General features: G+C 35.3%; 1 protein-coding gene across 16 annotated transcripts in view; it reads left to right on the top strand.

Moving 5' to 3' along the window:
- The window catches only part of Heatr5a (HEAT repeat containing 5A), a 120,260-nt gene that overhangs the window by 62,355 nt on the left and 38,518 nt on the right, over positions 1-19,387 (top strand). For 12 of the 16 annotated variants that reach the window (XR_002389104.2, XR_002389105.2, XM_021243828.2 and 9 more), the window contains 8 exons: positions 2,570-2,675; positions 3,292-3,482; positions 5,548-5,704; positions 7,706-7,895; positions 9,098-9,267; positions 12,136-12,162; positions 14,445-14,583; positions 17,963-18,142. Coding sequence is in view for 14 of the 16 variants with exons in the window: in XM_021243828.2 (XP_021099487.2) it covers positions 2,570-2,675; positions 3,292-3,482; positions 5,548-5,704; positions 7,706-7,895; positions 9,098-9,267; positions 12,136-12,162; positions 14,445-14,583; positions 17,963-18,142 (1,160 nt within the window). In the remaining 2 variants the exon portion in view is untranslated. The remainder of the gene's footprint in view (positions 1-2,569; positions 2,676-3,291; positions 3,483-5,547; positions 5,705-7,705; positions 7,896-9,097; positions 9,268-12,135; positions 12,163-14,444; positions 14,584-17,962; positions 18,143-19,387) is intronic. The other 4 variants (XM_013065277.3, XM_021243827.2, XM_021243829.2 and 1 more) reach the window with 3 other exon arrangements.

The raw sequence follows: 19,387 nt of genomic DNA, 5'->3' as shown, positions 1-19,387 counted from the left end.
TTAATATAAGCTGTATAAATAGCTGTTTCAACATTTAGACCAGTCATTCAACCCTAGACCAAAAATGATATGTATATTTATTTTTTTTGATATATATATTTATAATTAGGATTGTGATCATTGGAAAATTCCTCTCACCAGTGGGAGAATAGCTAATAAATTATAGAAGGTATGTACAATGAATTTTAGGTTCACCAAAGGTATCAAAAAATAAAATTATTTGAGAAGTGCTAAAGAGGTAATGTTAAATGAGAAAAACAAGGTTAAAATTGTATTATATATGGTATGATCCCAAATACATTTTTAAAGTATAGTTGGGGTTAAAGGGTTGTGCTGCTTCTCCTTAACTATAGATGATATAAGTTGGTGCTGTGTTTAAAATGAAGCAGTGGGCCGGGGATTTAGCTCAGTGGTTTTGCCGCCTGCTGTGCAAGCGCAAGGACCTGAGTTCAATCCCTGGTACCAAGAAAAACAAACAAACAAAATAAATAAATAAAATGAAGCAGTGCATTTGGAACTAAGAAGTACTGGTATTAAAATAAATAGTTGGCCAACAGTAAAACTTACATAGAAATGCTTATTGGGCAATAGACTTTTGAGTTCCTCATAATCTATTTCTTTGTTGAATTGGCTGAAACTTGAACTTTTGATAATTTTGGGTTCATGTGTTTTTGCTGGGTGACAACTGAGGGGTTTTTTTTTAATTAAGAGGAAAAATCATCTGTTTTAGACACCTAGTAAAAAGCTATGAAGTGTTGGTTCCAACACTTTCTACTGGTTAGGGCACAAAAACAAAGAGAGATTTATATAAGCCACCTTGTAAGAAGGCTAAATTTGGTACTATTAAGCATCATATGTTACATATAAATTTTTGTGTAGTTATATCAAGATTGAATAAATTTGTGGGTATAATTGAAATTTTAGCTTCCCACTTGTGTTAGTCAACTTTCAGACTCTATAACAAATACCTGAGATAATCAGCTTATAAAGAGGAAATGTTTATCTCGGCTCACAGTTGTAACGATTTCAGTCCATAATTACTGGCACATGGCTTTGGACCTATGGTGGCATATTATGACAGGAGTGCATGGCAGAATAAAAGCAAACATCTCATGGTCAGGAAGTTAGAAGGGAAGAAGAGACCAAGTTCCCATAATCTCCTTCAGGGGCACATGTCCAGTTACCAGGAGACCTTATAAGGCCTCACTTCCTAGTAGCTCCAAGCTGGAAACCAAGTGTTTACCATGTGGACCTTTGGGGGACACTTACCTCAACCATAGCACCAGTTATTGAAATGGGTGTTCTCACCCTTAGATTCTACATAGTAGAGCCAGGAGTGGTGGCACACACCTGTAATCCCAACTCGGGAGGCTGTGGCAGGAGGATCAAGAGTTCGGGAGTAAATTTAAAGCCAGTCTGCACTACATAGTGAGACCCTGTCTCAAAACAAACAGCAAGGCCAGGGATTTAGCTCAGTGGCCTGCACCTACCTCAAAAGCACAAGGTCCTGAGTTCATTCCCTGGTACCAAAAAACAAAAACCCCACAGTTCTACAATAATTTGTTTGTTTTCCACTACTGGAGATTATTTGTAAAAAACTACATCCTCAGTATTTTTTTTTTAGACAGGATCTGGCTAAATAGCTGAGTTGTCCAGGGTAGCCTCAGCCTTTCACAATGCTAGGATTATAGGTATACGCCAATACACTTGGCCTCTGCAGTAATTTAAAGAATTTAGAATATGAGGTTTAAATAATGTTGAGCACTTGGACCCATTCCTTCCCAAAAATGTTCCTGTTTTAGAAATCATAGATAAGCCAAGGTTAATGATGTTAGCTGTAATACCTATGCTACATGCCCCACTTCCCTATTGGATCAATATTACCTAAGTGGCTATACTTGTAATCTTTTTGGTTGATTATAGTTTGATCCATGTTGTACCCACATTGTGACTTTGCTGTATAAATTACCCCTGACAAAGGGCCTCGGTGGCAACCCACTCAGGACTCCTCCTGTCTTTCAGGAGCTATCTCTCAAGAAACCTTTCCTGCTTTTAGGTAGGTAGCTAGGTAGGTAGGTAGGTAGTTAGAGATAGATAGATAGATAGATAGATAGATAGATAGATAGATAGATAGATAGATAGAGTTGAGGACCATTCTGCTTTTAAGCATCCCTTGTATCCAGTTTTTAGAGGGGAAAATAACTAACTTCTATTGGAAGTTAGTTACTCAATGCAAGTAACTTCTACATATTTTTTGTTTAGAAAGTAGTTACTGAAATACCTTATTTTGCCCAGGTAAAATCTTTAAGTGATGCATTTGTAATTAGTTTTCACAAAATAATACTTTTTCCCTACTATCAGAATGGCCCATAATTAAAATATTTTTCTGTTGCTTATTATGTTTTCTCTTTGTAAGGTATTGTGTTCAATGATAATTTGTCTCATTTTAGTAGTTCCAACAAAATAATGCAACAAAGCAAATTAGCAGTAGATACTCAGCTTCCCTTTGACTTATTTTATCTTTTAAATCTTATCACTTGCATTTAAATCTTGTTCTTTCTCATTTTAGGCTTCTTATATTGGAACAGCTTACAAACAGTATAAAGCACACAAAAGGAGCTCGTCAGCAAATAGTTCAATTACATATAGTTTCTTCCATTTCTAATTTCTTGAAGGTAATTCTTTTTTAAAAAAAAAACTAAAATTCTGTTTAATTTTTTTAAAAACATGGCTAACATAGGTTTGGGTATGATTTTTTTTTTTTGTACCAGGGATCGAACTCAGGTCCTTGCGCTTGCACGGCAGGCGGCAAAACCACTGAGCTAAATCCCCGGCCCTGGGAATGATATTTTTAAAGAGCTTTGTTTTCCTCGTTTTTATCTCTTGAAGAAAATGTTTCAGGATTTGTGATTCTCCTTTTACTTTTTCTCCACATGAAAGTAGACCAAGAATTGATGAAACAAATCCAACTTGCGGTTATATTTATGACTTAACTGTTTCTAAGTAAAATATTGTAAGCTTCATTGATCATTCCTGTTATAGACTATGAATGTTCTGAACATTTTTATGCTACCATGATAATTGATTGCTATATTGTTTGCCTGAAGATAAAATTCTAAAGTGCTTTTTGGGTGATGGGGAGGATCAAAGTCTATTTATATGGTCAATGTACATTTTGTGTTCTGATTTTTTAAAAATATGAACATACTTGGTTAACCAGAATATACATTCTAAGCTAGATATGAGAATTTGTTGCACATGTAAGTTTGGATTCTTTTTTATGTACTTCAGTACATGGCTGGTTCCAAGGGAAGTTTAGCCTCAGAAGAAATGAGAAGACTTGCCCTAACATTAGTGATGGGAGCCCTAGAAAGTCATAACCCCCTTTTGAGGTGTGCAGCTGCAGAGGCATGGGCTAGGCTAGCCCAAGTGGTTGATGATGGAGCTTTTACTGCTGGATTAGCTCAAGTTAGCTTTGACAAGTAAGTGAATTTCTTATTTTAATACTCATGAGCTACATGTCAAAACTGGACATAGCTTGCTGGTTTGTTGGAACTAGTTAGAACTTCATTCTAAGATTGAGGGGGAACAACAAAAAGATTGCGGGGGGAAAGATTGCCACAGGTGGTGGTGTATGCTTGTAATCCCAGTTATTTAAGAGGCTGAGGCAGAAAGATTGCAAGTTCAAAGCCAGTTTATACAGTTTAGGCCAGTTGCAAGTTCAAGGCTAATTTACACAATTTAGTGAGACTCTGTCTAAAAATAAAATTTTGAGGGCCGGGGATTTAGCTCAGTGGCCCCACACCTGCCTCGCAAGCACCAGGTTCTGAGTTCGATCCCCAGTACCAAAAAAAAATTTTTTTTTAAATAGGACCGGGGATGTAGCTCAGCACTCCCTGATTCAATCCTCAGTGCTGCAGGAAGAAAAGAAAAGAAAAACTGACATATATGAGTGCTTTAAAACAAAGGAAAACCCTCTTAGCTTGCTGTCTTACTTTTCTTGTTGCTGAGACATACCCAACACCCAAAATTAAAGGAGGGCAGTTTTATTTAGCTCACAGTTTGTAGAGATTTCAGTCCATAATCAGCTGGTCCCAAGGCAAGGTGGCTGGCAGACAGGCATCATAGAGGAGAGACAGTTCATGACAGGGAGAAGGTAGAACAAGGATCAACCATAGCTCTTTCTAGCATTTATATCTTATCCAGGGTAATTAGGGCAGTAGCACTCATACCCTTAATCCTAATGCCCTTGATCTAGCATTGCACCATGAATCAATCCCAGCATCACACACTCTAGATCCAAACATTTCTGAAAAACCCCACCGGTGACTTCATGAGGCTTTGGGGGACATCTAGACCCAAGCCATAAAACCTGCTGATTTTGAAATTTAAAATTATTACTTCAAGCTAGGTGTCGTGCCACATGCCTGTAACTCTAGCACTCAGGCCAAGGAAGGATTGTGAGTTCAAGGCCAGCCTGGGCTACATGGTGCAAGACCCTGTCTCACATCCTGCCCCCACACACATACACAAAAGATACTACCTCAGCTTTAATCTTTGTATATAGCAAGAGAAAGATCACTGTTATGTGAATGTTAACTGACCATCAATGGAATGGACTTTAGGTTAGTGAGAAATTTACTCAATGTTATATTGTCAGATATAGATGATAGTAAGAATAATCTACAGGAAGAGGAAAAGCTGATGAATGTAGACCAGGAAACATAAGTAGCTTTTGGTAGGTTACTTTATCCTCTCACCCAGTTTTTCTTTATTCCAACTAGAAGGTTGTTAATACTGTATTGTCCAGTCTCCTTAGGAATATTAAGATAAAGGAGGTGATAAATATAAAAGTAATATGAAAAAAACCAAAACAATTACAAATAAAAGTTTATGGTTTTAAGATACGGTTTTGTATAGATCAGACTTCAGTGACACATGCCTGTAATCCCAGCCATTGGGAGTCAGAGACAGAAGGATTGCTGTGAGTTTCAGGCAGTCTCCAGTTCAAGCTGGCCTTGAACTCACTATGTAGCCTAGGGTGGCCTCAAACTTGCAGGCATCTTTCTGCTTTGGCCTCCCAAGTGCTGGGATTACAGCCATGTCCCACCATGCCTGGCTGTCAGCATGTGAGTTTTTAAAATGTAACTTAATGGTAAAGTAGTAATAATGCCTACCTTATAAACTGTGTCTATGTGTGTTTACATCTGAAAGACATAAAACTGGTTATACTGAAACAATCAATAATGTGAAGACCTTTTTTTATTTATAATGTTTTCCTTTGTAAGATACCTGTCAGCTTATTTCAAAATTTTTATCAGTTTGTAGTAAATGTATTTCTTAATTTTGTAAATATTCTTATAAAAAGCTTTACCTAGGTGGAGGATTTAGCTCAGTGGCCCCACGCCTGCTTTGCAAGTGCAAGGTCCTGAGTTCATCCCCTGGTACTGAAAAAAAACCTTTGCCTAAGTGACAACATAGATGCATTAGTTTTTGCTTTGTTTTGTTTTCAGTGCTTGTCATTTATTTTTGTTTCATAATTACCAGATTGAAATCAGCAAGAGATGTGGTTACCAGAACAGGACACTCATTGGCATTGGGATCTCTACATAGATATTTAGGAGGAGTAAGTTCTCAACACTTGAACTCTTGCGTTGGAATCCTTTTTACTTTGTCTCAGGACAGCACTTCTCCAGATGTGCAGGTGAGTGCCTTATATGATATCTTCCTTGAAGCTCATGCTTTTTATAGATTATGCAGATTGTTTTTACTGACCACTAATAACCTGTGAATAATATTTCCCCCATAGTAAATGTCAAAAATTGTTAACTTTGGTGAATTTTAAAATTCAAATCTATATTCTCATACTCAAAGTGTCTAAAGTCAAGTTCAGTATCTTTTTCTGAAAATGAATCACCTTTCCATCATAATAATAGCTCCTATTATTTTGGAGAGTTTAATAGATACCAATCATTACATTATATTCTTCTAAATATTTAGCATAATTATCAAGATTATTTTACATACATAGTCCCTTAAAGGGAAATTAAAACTGGGGATTATAGAATGTAATAAGTAACTTAGTCATAGCTAAAAAGCTAATCATGGAATCTGGTCATGACATAGATCATATGCTCAAAACCCATGTTCTTTGCCACCATACCATATTATTGTACATATATTACCTGTTTCAATAAAATATCATAGTAGCTGGGTTTGATGCTCATCACTTGAGAGGCTGAGGCAGCAGGATACCCAGCAGTTCAAGGCCAGCCTGAACTACATAGTGAGACGCTGTCTTAAAAAACCAAAAATATAAAATAAAATACTGCAACATTACCCATGGTCAATAAAATTATTACTCTCTTGATATCATAATCAACTGGGATGAGTTGATTCCTCCTATTCTTTTATTTTCCTTATCTTACCTCTTCTTTAGTTTCACATGTTATCTGATTAACTCTTAATGCCTCCTAATAGGTAATGTTATTTCTAGATTCTTTTCTTTCCACCATTCTCTAGAGATGAGCTCAAAGTTGTTATTTTAAAAAACTTTCATTTTGCCACTCCCCTACTGAAAATCTGGACAAACTGCTTTTTGCTTCTTTAGTCAACTTCTCATTCCAGTCCCCAAAACCACCTGTTATTTCCCCAAAGTACTGGCGTCTACAGATGATCTATCCACTTCCCTTCTACCCATGTCATTCTGATAATTGCACTTAAGTTGTTTCCTTTTACTTTTCTCCTTCCCTTTCTTACCTGATAATTCAAATTTTTTAGTATTTTAAAGATTGAAGTTAACCTCCATCTCATCAGACTTTAATATTTCTAATTTGGTTTTCCTTCTCTGAATTAGCACATTATTAATAGTGTCCTCCATATTGTCTCGTACCTAACTGAACCTACTTAAAATTCAGTTTCAGTGAATATGTGGCCAGTTTTGGTTCATTTAAACCAGAATATGTACTAATAGATGTAAATGATAGTGCACTTGTCATAAGTGTAATGTATATGAATACAGTGTATAAACTGGGTACACTGTATAATGAGCACCTAGGTCCCTAAACAGTGTATTATCAGTACCCCCAGTCATTCTTCTCATGCTGCCTTCTGGTTAACTATATGACCCATCAAGAAGAGTGACCATCTTCATTTATAATAGCATAAATTATTTTTGCCTTCTTTTATACTTCACAAAGTGGAATTATACAGTATGTTGTCTTTTATGTCTGGCTTTCTTCATTCAACATTATGTTCAGGGAATTAGTCCATGTTGCACGTAGTTGTAGATTTTGTTGAATCTTTGTGTGTGTGTGTGTGTGTGTGTGTGTGTTGAATCTTTTTGAAAATTTGAATTTGCACTTTTTCTATAGATTAAACAATAAACACTTTTCACCAAAGTATATTTGATTCAGGCTATTAGCTAAAATACCAGACATTATCTTGGAATTATAAGGCTGAGTTATAAGGCTTAGTTATATCATTCTAAATTTGATGATTGTCTCTGAGTTGGTTTTATACTGGATATAATAGATATTTAAAGAAGAGAATTTTCTCAGACTCTTAAGGGTCTCTATTTCTCTTTCCAAATTAGTAGTAGAACACACATACTTTGCCATTACTTTATCACTTTCTTTAACAAAGAACAAGTGAATGTCCTTTATGTTTCTAAATGCTAATATGTTGTTTCTCTTTGTCTTCACAGACCTGGGCCCTACATTCTCTGTCACTGCTAATCGATTCTGCTGGCCCACTCTTTCATGTACATGTGGAACCTACCCTTTCTCTCATTATAATGTTGTTGTTAAATGTGCCTCCTACTCATGCTGAAGTTCACCAAAGTCTTGGACGCTGTTTGAATGCCCTTATTACCACATTAGGTCCAGAGCTGCAAGGTATGCATAGGCTGCTTTTGTGATGTTTTACTTAAAAAAATGTACACATAATAATGAATTTGGTTCTTAGTCTGCTTGGCACATGGTAGATGCTTAGTATCTTTTGTTAAATAAATGTATAAATGTCACTCAGCTTTATTTCTTTTACCATATTTAGAAAGGTAAGATATGTCCTAAAGATGCTTCCTTGTTTATAATCCCATCTACTTGGAAAGCTAAGGCAAAATGAGCCCAAGTTCAAGGCCAGCTAGCTTGAGTAACTTAGCAAGATTGTTGTTAAAAATAAAAAATTTAAAAAGTACTACAGATGGCAATTCAGTAGTAGAACACTTGCCTAGAATGCACAAAACTCCAGGTTCAATCCCCATTTCTACCACCAACAAAAAACAAGAAACCCTTAAAAATTACAGACATGAAGTAGAGTAGTTTAAAAAGCTCTGATCCCTTTTTAAGAAGTAAATAAGTCCAGGGCTGGGGATTTAGCTTAGTGGTTCCACCGCCTGCCCCACAAGCACAAGGATCTGAGTTCAATCCCCGGTACCAGTAAATAAATAAGTCCAAAAACTCATGTTCTGATCTATTCAAATTACATGGTGTATGATTATAATACATGAAAGTAACTCAACTAATATAAGCAGGGCTAAATTTATTGGCAATTTCTAATTCCACTTTTCATGAAAATTTGTTAAAACTTATAATCTTAGGTTGTTCTTTGCTTAATGATTTTTGCTGTAATAAACATCTCAATTAAGAATAAGAAAATTGGGCCGGGGATTTAGCTCAGTGGTTTTGCCGCCTGCTGTGCAAGCGCAAGGACCCGAGTTTGATCCCCGGTACCAAAAAAAAAAAGAATAAGAAAATCTGGGGCTAGGGATTTAGCTCAGTGGCACCATGCCTGCCTCGCAAGTGCAAGGTCCTGAGTTCAATCCCTGGTACCAAAAAAAAAAAAGAGTAAGGAAATCTAAATATTTGTGACCTACATCATCCTTGCTGTTTGGGAGTGGGGGGAATTGAACTCACGGCCTTGCACATGCTCTACCACTGAGCTATGCCTCTAGCCCCTATTCCCACTTTTGTAGCAGAAATTTTGCTTCACATGGATCCTTAAATTTAAAGCTTCAAATAAATTTTAAACTGATAATGTGTTCAAAGAGTAATGATTTTAGAGATCAATTATTAAAAATTTTTGGCATTTACTTTAGTTAACAGTACTTCAGTTTCTACCTTGAGGACTTCCTGTCTGTTGGGTTGTGCAGTTATGCAAGATAATCCATACTGCCTTGTTCAAGCCCAGGCCATCTCTTGCCTTCAGCAACTTCATATGTTTGCTCCACGACATGTCAACTTGTCTAGCCTGGTTAGCTGCCTCTGTGTGAGTATAAAATTATAAATGAGCTCTCAGTTTCTTTTATTTGAAATTTAATTTATTCAAGTTTAATTATTTTTTTAGTCTGTGTGCAAAGTTATATGTTATATACCTGTTTTCTTTTGGTGTTTTTTGGAATGGGGAAGCAACTTTCATATAGTCAACACTTAAATCATATAAATTCATTCCCCCCATTAGTTTTTTGAAATACTTATTTATTAAGCAGTAAGCATATATTGGGTATTTATATTGACCCAGGCAGTGTATAAATGCTGTAGGACATGCAAATATTTATGGTAATCTCCTGTCTGTTTTTCTTCTTCTCTTCTAAATTATTATATACAAAGTTCTTTCCATCTCAGGTGGAGAAATACTTTTCTTTAATATTTTAGCAACATATGCATCAATATCTGTATTCTAATAATGTATCCAACAAATGTAGAAAGATGCAGGCATCCAACTCAAAAATTCTAGTGAAATGATTTGTAAACATCATTAGTTTTAAATTTTTCCTTGAGTATGACCAATTTCTTTATGTACTTGCCGCAAACATTTAGTTGCATTTAGGATTGTAACCTGACACCATTGCTTTTCCATTTTTCTGCCTGTGTAGCATTCACAGCAAACTTCATTAATAACATGGTAGTTTGGAAGCATTACTTTAAACAGTCCTTTTATTTTCAAGATTGAGCAAAAATAGGCAGAATTTCAGAGACTGAAAAGACCTCACAATTTGAAAATCTATCACATAGATTACCCCTGTTTTTGTAAAATGATGTTTGCATCATTAAAACCAGTCTCAATAAAAAGATTATCTAAGGACCACAAAGGCAAATAACTTGCTCAAGGAACCATATCTAGGTAGTTAGTGGTAGCTAATTCTTAGACTCCATGTTTTTGGACTTCTCATTCAGTCATCATTTCATTATTTTATATTGCTTTTATGGATTTGTTTGACTAGATCACACATCTGCACTCTGTCAGCCCCCTAGCTGTGTGGCTGTAGGGAAGCCCCATAACCTCTTCCAGTGTCACCTACTTTATCTGTTGAACATAAGGATTACATAAGATGTTGCATATCCCAAATATTTAGTTAGCACTCAGTAGTGATAATCATTTTTATTGTGTTGACATATATCTTAAGCATACGTGGTATTAATTGTTGATACTGATAGTCATATAAAACTTGAAAAAGAAAATGTGACCAACTTTTCTAGCAGAGAATTCTGTTTATTTTTTAAGATTAGGTCAATTATGTATTTAGGGGAAATACCACTTAGAAGGAAAGAATTTTACCTTTTCACTTAAGCACTTTAACCCAGTAATGTTACTCTTTATATTTGAAGAATCACTGCCAAAACCAATTATTGAAAAAATTTCCCCTCCTTTGCAAGTTGATCTGACTTCTGGTCTCCATCTAAAATTGATACTGCTATTTTTTCTTCATGAATTGTAAAAAATTTTCATTAATGGCCTTTTAAAATTTCTCCTTTAACTTATACTGAATTCATTTATTAAAATTTACTGAGAGGGCCGAGGATTTAGCTCAGTGGTTTTGCCGCCTGCTGCACAAGTGCAAGGACCCGAGTTCGATCCCCGGTACCAAAAAATTAAAAAAATTTTTAAAAATAAAATAAAATTTACTGAGAAATGAATGAAGGATAAGACTAACAATAATTCATGATGAATAAGACCTCGTCAAACTCATTAACTTTTTTCCTTTCTCAGACTAAAAAAAAGTACATATAAAGGGCTGGGGATTTAGCTCAGTGGTTCCGCCTCCTGCCTCGCAAGCGCAAGGTCCCAAGTTCGATCCCTGGTACCAAAAAAAAAAAAAGTACATATAAATGATAGAGACTTATTATGAAGATTTTTCTTTTAGCTATATTGAGCAGTTAAAGAAATTAGTAGTAATCATTATGAATCTTATTTAACTCATAATATTCAAGCTGTAAGTTGATTGTTTTCTTACTTAGAAATCATATTCAAAATAACAATCACTCCAGGCCTGGTGGTGCACTCCTATAGTCTCAGCACTCGGGAGGCTGAAACAGGAAGATCACAAGTTCAAGGCCAGCCTGGACTACATAGTGAATTCAAAGCCAGCCTGAACTTTGTAGCGAGATCCTGGCTCAAAAAAAAGCATTACACTGTATGTCTTAATATTTTAGTTAGTAATTCTAAATTTACTAAAGTATTCTCTGAAGTAAGGAAATTGCATTTCATCATTAGGCAAGAACCATACTATAAAGATTTCCTTGTAACTACATGCTGTTTATCTTCCATTCTGAACTTGGCCTTAGCTACACTAACAGTTCTGATTACTCTCATTTTTAAAACTTGGCTTCCAAGCATTAAAAAAAAAAAAGTCTAGGGCCAAGGATGTAGCTTAGTTGCCATGCGCCTGCCTGGCAAGTGCAAGGTCCTGAGTTTGATCCCCAGTACCGCCAAAAAAAATCTATAATTAACTTTTGGTGAGGTAAACCATTATTTTTATCTCTTGCCAGACACCTGTTCTTGGGAGTGCAGTCCAGATCATTCCTCTCATAGACATGTCTGCTTGATCTGGTTCTGATACTGAGGCTTAATCAGAGATTCCAAAGGAAGACCTGTTTATTCAAATGTAGATCTTAAAATTGTCGTGTATTTTATATCTTTACATCTTGAAAGTCTTGAGTTGACTATTTTTAAGATCTTACCTCAACTCTTAAGTTGGGAAATAAAGTATTTATGCCATATTCTTAAACTGGAGCTAAGCCAATTTGAGTAACTATCAGCATTTATATTTTAATGCTTAGGTGATTGTTGTCAAAGTCATCCTAGTACTTATCTTTTGGTTTTGTCATGACTGGTCTGTCATTTGTTTTTGTACAGGAGATCTTGTTGGATAATTCTGTGTTGGTAGGTCCCTGACCCTTGATTCCTAACTTTTTTTGAAGTTTGCAGTGCTGTTTCTTTGTGTTGTTTTTGATTGTAGATGTCCTTATTATCCTCTGCATCTGCTAACCATCAATGTAAATTCAGAATGTATAGCATGTTACATGGTGTTTATTTAATACCAATACAAACATATCCTGCCTAACCTTCTGCAGCTGGAGCACGCACTCCTTGCACTGCATTTTGCATCATTTTGATTTAATATGTTCATTTCAGAAAGGTCTTGTAGTTAACAGTTTGATTTAATTTCTGCATTTTGCCTGCTTTGTTTGTTTGCCTTAATTTACTCTGTTCCTCTTTCCAGTTTAAATGCTGGAGAATGACTTGGAAATATTAAGCCTCCTGTTCTGCTTTGTATGATAGCCTCCAGTCTTTTTTCTACCAGAGTAGACCTAAGCATGCTTTTTTAAAAGATTGTTTGACCAGCCTAAATAAATGCCACACCTGCGTTGTATTATGTGCTTGTAAAGCTCCAGTTAAAATAGCTAGTAGATTCATTAACTTTTTAAAAAAATTGTCTTGTAGAATGCTTTGTCATTGTTAAATACAGCAGTAATCTTGGGTATGAGTGAGCTTAATCTTTTTATATTTTAACTTCTCTCTTATCCTTTGTGTTAGTTTCTAACAACAGAAGTTCCTAAACATGACTGGAATTAACATTTACAATGAGACTACTGTGAATGGTATTCCTCTCTATCCACTTTTGAGTTAATCATATGGCTTGAGGGAATAATAGAACATACTTACAAAGCAGTCCCCATCCATATGTTTCAGTAATGATACATTAACTTTTTCTGGTTTTTTGACTTCTGATAAAATTTACAATTCAGCTCTATTTGCATGTGTTTCTTCTTAAACATTGAAAACTAGCTGCTATCAACTAGCCTTTTTTTCCCTCATAATTTAGAAACTACTTCTCACTACCTATTTTTCCCACATAGCCCAAATCACCATATATCACTAGCAAAATTATGCCATTATTTCTCAAATTTTGCTTTGAAAAAATCACTATCAAAGATACACATTATCTAGCCATGGTGGTACACAGCTGTTAATCCCAGCAATTGGGAGGCTGAAGCAAGAGGATCACTGGGAGTTCAGGGCCAGTATCGGCTACATAATGAGTTCAAGACCAGTCTAACCTATGTAGCAAGACCCTGTCTCGAAAAAATTAAAAGATGCACATTGGGCTAGGAGTGTCACTTGGTTGTAGAGCACATGCTTAGCATGTACAAAGCCCTACATTTGATTCCCCAGCACACCCCCAAAAAAGTGCATATTTATTGTTATAGACTACATCAAACTCTGCTAGTTAGGACAAAATGTATTTTTAATTTCTAGACCTTCCTTATTTCACTTACAAAATTACTGAGTAAGAGTTTGTATCCAGAAACCTCAGACTTAAAATTGATCATTTGAGGTATATCACCAAGCTTATCATTTGCCATAGGTAGATAAAACTTACTGAAATTTACATTGTAACTCTGTGGGTCTGTGTGTGTGTATGTTTATATATATATGAAATTTGCTGTTCTGTAATGTTTCTAGAGAGCATTTTTTGGTGAATATATTTTCTGAATAAAATTTTTTTATTTGAAAATACATTTACTTTGTATGTTTTCTGAATAAAATTATTGTTAATACTTTAATAACAACATTGATTGAGCATTACTATTTGCCAGGTTCTCTGATAAGCACTTTGCACACTGTTTTAACTTCAAAACAGTCCTCTGAAGTGGGATAGTGTTACAAATAAGGAAACTAAGGCACAGAGAGGTTAAATAACTTGCTCGAGTTGCAGAGCTATTATTAATTGGTGGATCTAGGATTCAAACTGAGACAGTTTGATTCCTGGGCATCGGATTTGACCAATATGCTATATTGTTACATTTGTTTGCTATGTAGAGAACTACAAAATATAGTTGCATGAGCACAAATATATAAACCCTTTTTATTGTGTTTCTTTTATGTCAAAACTGTTTTTACTCAAATTCTCTGTCTTCTAACATTGTCGGGAGGCTTTTGCTTGGATTTGTTTATGAATAGCACATAATTTAGCACATGTATTACTCCTTAAAATAGTTTCAAGTTATATAATCACATACTAGAATAATTTTAAGAAATTTCTATGTATGTAATAAACGGGGCTGGACAAAATCAGAAGAAAGTTTTTATGAATACTTGTTGGACTTATTAAATGCCATCAAGAGTTTTAGCTCTTTCATTCCTCACATGGTATTTTTCAGGTGAATCTTTGTAGTCCCTATTTGTTACTAAGAAGAGCGGTTCTGGCTTGTTTACGGCAGCTTGTACAGAGAGAAGCAGCTGAAGTTTCAGAACATGCTGTTATGCTTGCTAATGAAGGCAGACAAGAGTCGACTCCAGGTAATTCTTTTTTATCAACATTAGGTCCAGTTCAAGTGACTGTTTAATCTTAAATTTTGCTTATATCTATGTAGAGTTTTTTAAAACAAAATTTAAAGTTAATGTATGTTTTAAAGTACTACAAGAAATTTCCAGCAGGTATTCCATCAAGTAATTTTACTGATTTATTGGCAATGATTCTCAAACTGAGGTCTCCAAACCAGCAACATCCACCTCACCAGGGAACTTTTAGAAATGCAGATTATTGGCCTCAGATCTACTAAGCCAGAAATCTGGGAGTGGAGCCCAATAATCTGTGTGTGCAGTTATATTCCTACCATCATTATGTTAGTACTAAAGTTGAGAGCCATTATTAGTTTACAACAAGATTTATTCATAATAATCAATTAAAATTGTATTTAGCCCTGAGGTAATTTATTACATATGATTCTTTTCCCTTGAACTCTCATTTTAGTAATATTTATTACAGGTGAATCTTATAACAATTTAATTGATTTTTATGCCCCCCTTCAACATTTTAGACCTGAATTAAAAGATTTCTTAGCCAGTAAGATTTAAGTATATATCTTTCATTTTAACTATGATATGAGTAACACAAATGTGTATAAATTCAAAGAAACTGTTAGCCTACAAGAATAGTAACAATGATATCTTAAACTAGTACGTGTATAGTTTCCAAAGTACTTTTGTGTGAAGGTGTGGGGTTTTTTTGAGACAGTCTTGCTATGTGATTCAGGATAGTCTCGACTCCTGGTGATCTTCCTACTTAAGCCTCCCAAGTGCTGGGATTATAGGCGTTCACCATCACGCCTGGCCAATTTAATACTTTAAGAAAGTCACAGACTTCACAATTCTTTCCAACATCTTAAAGATCCATAATGTGCTTTACTGTCAATATTCTATGCTCTTCAAATAAGTTTTATTATTATATTAACACATGTGCTGGCTTGGGTTAATCAGCATGACTGGACTGATACAGTAATCATTACACAGGTTGCAGAACTCATTTTCAAATTATTCTGTGATAGCTGGCCTTAAAAGGAAAATTTTTAATTTTCTAACACTGTCAGATATTTTCTCTAAAAGGACCTTCAGTGTATATTCACCACTGAAATTATCCGTGTCTGTGCCTTAAGACTTTGTGTCAACATGCTGGCACATATTCTTAGAAATACTATTGAATTGGCTTTTGAGTAAAATTAGAGTAAGTCATTATGTTAATTACTTTTTAAAAGTTTTGTAATTTTTCAAGCTCATAAGTTGTAAGAACCATGAAACAAGCACATAGGTTCACCTACTCTTTTTTCTTTCCTTTTCTTTTTTCTTTTGTCCTTTTTTCTTTTTGCTTTTCTTTCTTTTTTGTGTGCATGGGTGTGTGTGTGAGGGGGTGTATGTGGGTGTGGTACTGGGGATTAATCCTTCCTTTTGTGCTTGTATATGTGTATGTGTAGAGCCTTCACACTGAGCTACATACACAGCCCTTGTTATTTTTTATTTTGAAACAAGATCTCACTGAGTTGCCCAGGCAGGACTCAAAACTTGTGTTCTGCCTGCCTCAGCCTCCCAGGTCCTGGTATTATCCCAAGGTGTATTGTGACACACAGATCCAAATTTTGGTCAAGTCATTTCAAAGCAGGATACAGATCTGACAGTTCACTCCTATATACCTCAGTTTACATTTACCAAGAAGGACCTTCTGTGTAACCACACATCATTTCTACACCTAAGAAAATCAGCATTGATTTAGTAGTATCATAGAATTTATAGTCCTCGGATTTCCCAAGATATCCCAAAAATGTCCTTTTTGTCTCCTGCCCCACCCAAATTTCAGCTCTAGTCATTACTCACACAGTGCACTAATGGTTATATCCTTATAGACTGCTAATATGAAACATTACTTTCACTTCCTTCTGATCTTTCAACGATCCACTCTTCGGCTGGGGATTTAGCTCAGTGGTGCTGCCGCCTGGCTCGCAAGCACAAGGGCCTGAGTTCCATCCCCAGTACCAAAAAAATAAAGATAAAAGATCCACTCTTAAAATAGTCTAACATAATCTGTAGAATCTAAATGATTTCATGAATGCTAGATGATTTAAATCTTTAAGATGAAATTCATTTGGTTGGGCTTTTTGTTTCTTTTGCATTTTCAGAATTGAAATGATATTAATCAAGGCTGGTATTTCCTTTAAGATGCTTTATTGCCTTGCAGTGAGAATACTGTATAGTGTTAAAAAAGTTAGAAGCTTCATACCAGAATGGGGGAAGTTATTATGTTTAGTGACTTGAAATTAACTTTAGAGAAGAAACTAAATAATACCAAGACACAGTAAATAAAATTTATATGTACTATATTGAACATTAATTAGATAATATTTAACTATTTTTAAAAGCATATTAATGATTTTTAATAAAGACATAGTCAATGATAATGTTATGAATGACGGGTCCTGGAGGAATTCTTTCCAGGTTCTTGGTGTCCTGAACAAATTGGACAAGACACACAGAAAAAGTAGCTTAGGGGAGGGGAGATTCCAGGTATGGTAGTGCACACCTATAATCCCAGCATGTAGGAGGCTGAGCCAGAAGGATTGCTGGGAGTTTGAGGCCAGACTGGACTACATAGTAAGTTCAAGATGAGCCAAAACTACAGAGCAAGACCCTGTCTCAAAAAACTAAAAGAAAACGAAGCAGGGATGTACATTTGTTGAAGGTGGAAGAGCAGGGCACCTGTTGTGAATAGACTCACAATACCCACAAGGGTAAAGGAAAGGGTTCTTTTGTATTCATAATTCCTGATTTGGTTTCTTCCTCATGCAAATAAGACATTAGGATGATTGTCCTATCAAAAACTCACTTGGCCTGCCAGATTTAAACTGTCCTATTGAAGTCTTATTTTGTTTTGTGAAAGTATTGAAAATAGCACTTTTCTGATTAGGTCCCTGTACAGGGCACAGGAACTGCAAAGTCATCCTGGATCCTGTGTTCTGGACAAGTGCCCTAGGTCTGCGTGACTTTGACTGATTTTGCCCAATTGTTTGAACAGTTTTGTCCAGCTCTAATCTCCTACTTCAAGATAAATCAGGGCTGGGGATTTAGCTCAGTGGTTCCGCTGCCTGCCTTGCAAACGCAAGGTCCTGATTTCAATCCCCAGTTCCAAAAAAAAAAAAAAAGATAAATCAAAAAATAGCTATACATAATCAAAGATGATCCCAAAGTTCAGTTGTGAACTAAAATTGACCTCAGTAGGTTAAGGTACAATATTTAGGATAGTTCTTTAAAATATATTTATATGTAATATTTAATAACTACTGAATGTGTGTGCCTGTCATGGCAGTATTGTTTTCTGTATTACTTAGATCATCGGTTTTCTTCTTGTCAGATGCTAACATCAGAGAAGTGGGCCTTGAAGGGGCATTATTGATCTTACTAGACAAAGAGACAGATCAGAGGTTATGCCATGACATCAAAGAGACTTTAAATTACATGCTCGCATCTATGGCAGTGGAAAAACTCTCCCTTTGGTTAAAGCTTTGTAAAGATGTACTTGCTGCATCAGCTGGTAAGTACTGGGGATTAACAGTTTAGTAATAAACTAAAAGTAAAAATCATATTAAGGAAAAAAAATCGGGGCTGGGGATTTAGCTCAGTGGTTTCACCACCTGTTGCACAAGCACAAGGACCCGAGTTCGATCCCCGGTACCAAAAAAGAAAAGAAAAAAAATCATATTCATTGTTTGCCAGTGATAATTCATCAGTCTTACCTGACTCTTTGAATTATAATTGTCTGATCCTTGCTTTTTTCAAATGAAGATTTTTTTACTTCTAGTGTTTAGAATTTTAATTTGAACATTAAAAAGTCTAACCCTGAAGGTTGCTTTTCCCTATTGTGATTGTCTTAAATAATTTTTCTGTATCAAAATAAATTTAACAGTAGAGCTACTGTTTCTGCTCTAAAAGGTCTGACCTAATTTATAATGGCCCTATTATTTTTTTCACACATGATAAATATTTGAGGGATTGCCATGAATCAACATAATAGAAAACTTACCAAAGGTGACATTTTGAGAAAACTAATTTTTCCACATCTTGTGGTGTTAATTTCAAATATAGTGTTAGAAAGTAATGTATCCCTAATGTCTTTGCTAATACAACATAATTGTAAAATGTGTATTTGAGCTTTTAAAATATATATCCTTGGGACTGGGGATTTAGCTCAGTGGTGCCACCACCTGCCTCGAAAGCACAAGGACCTGAGTTCGATCCCCGGTACGAAAAATAAATAAATAAAATATATATCCTTAAAGTAAGAGAGAAAATAAAATGAGAGGAAGAAAAAAGATAGACACTAATTGTGTTCCAAGAACTGTACATACTTTATGTTTTAATCCTTTAACCTAACCTATGAATAAGCAGGTCACTCCATTTTACAGAGAAAAAACAGACTGGGAGAGATAAGTAATATATCTGAAGACACAGATTCAATTTTAAGCCTTCATAACTTTTAAAGCCATGAATTTTCTACTACTGTATACTTCATTAGCTCCCAATTTAGTTATACAAGCTTTATAAATTAATGTAGCTCTCATCTCTGAATTATGTATAAAGGAAAAATCTATCATAAAATTTCTGCAGTTTTTTTATTCTGTCTGCCTTGATTTTTTTCTCTTTTTTTTGGTACCGGGGATTCAACTTGGGACCTTACGCCTGCCTTGATTTTTATTGGCTTTCATCTTTTCTAGTGATCTATACCTGCTCTTTCAACTATAGGTTCTACATGTTTTCTGTCTTTAATGCTGTCTTCTAT

Source organism: Heterocephalus glaber, unplaced genomic scaffold (assembly GCF_053883595.1).
Source record: "Heterocephalus glaber isolate CG9 unplaced genomic scaffold, H.glaber_assembly_v1.0 deba00001662, whole genome shotgun sequence".
NCBI lineage: Eukaryota > Metazoa > Chordata > Mammalia > Rodentia > Bathyergidae > Heterocephalus > Heterocephalus glaber.
Note: the sequence above shows the minus strand (reverse complement) of the source record. Positions and strands in the feature narration are given on the sequence as shown.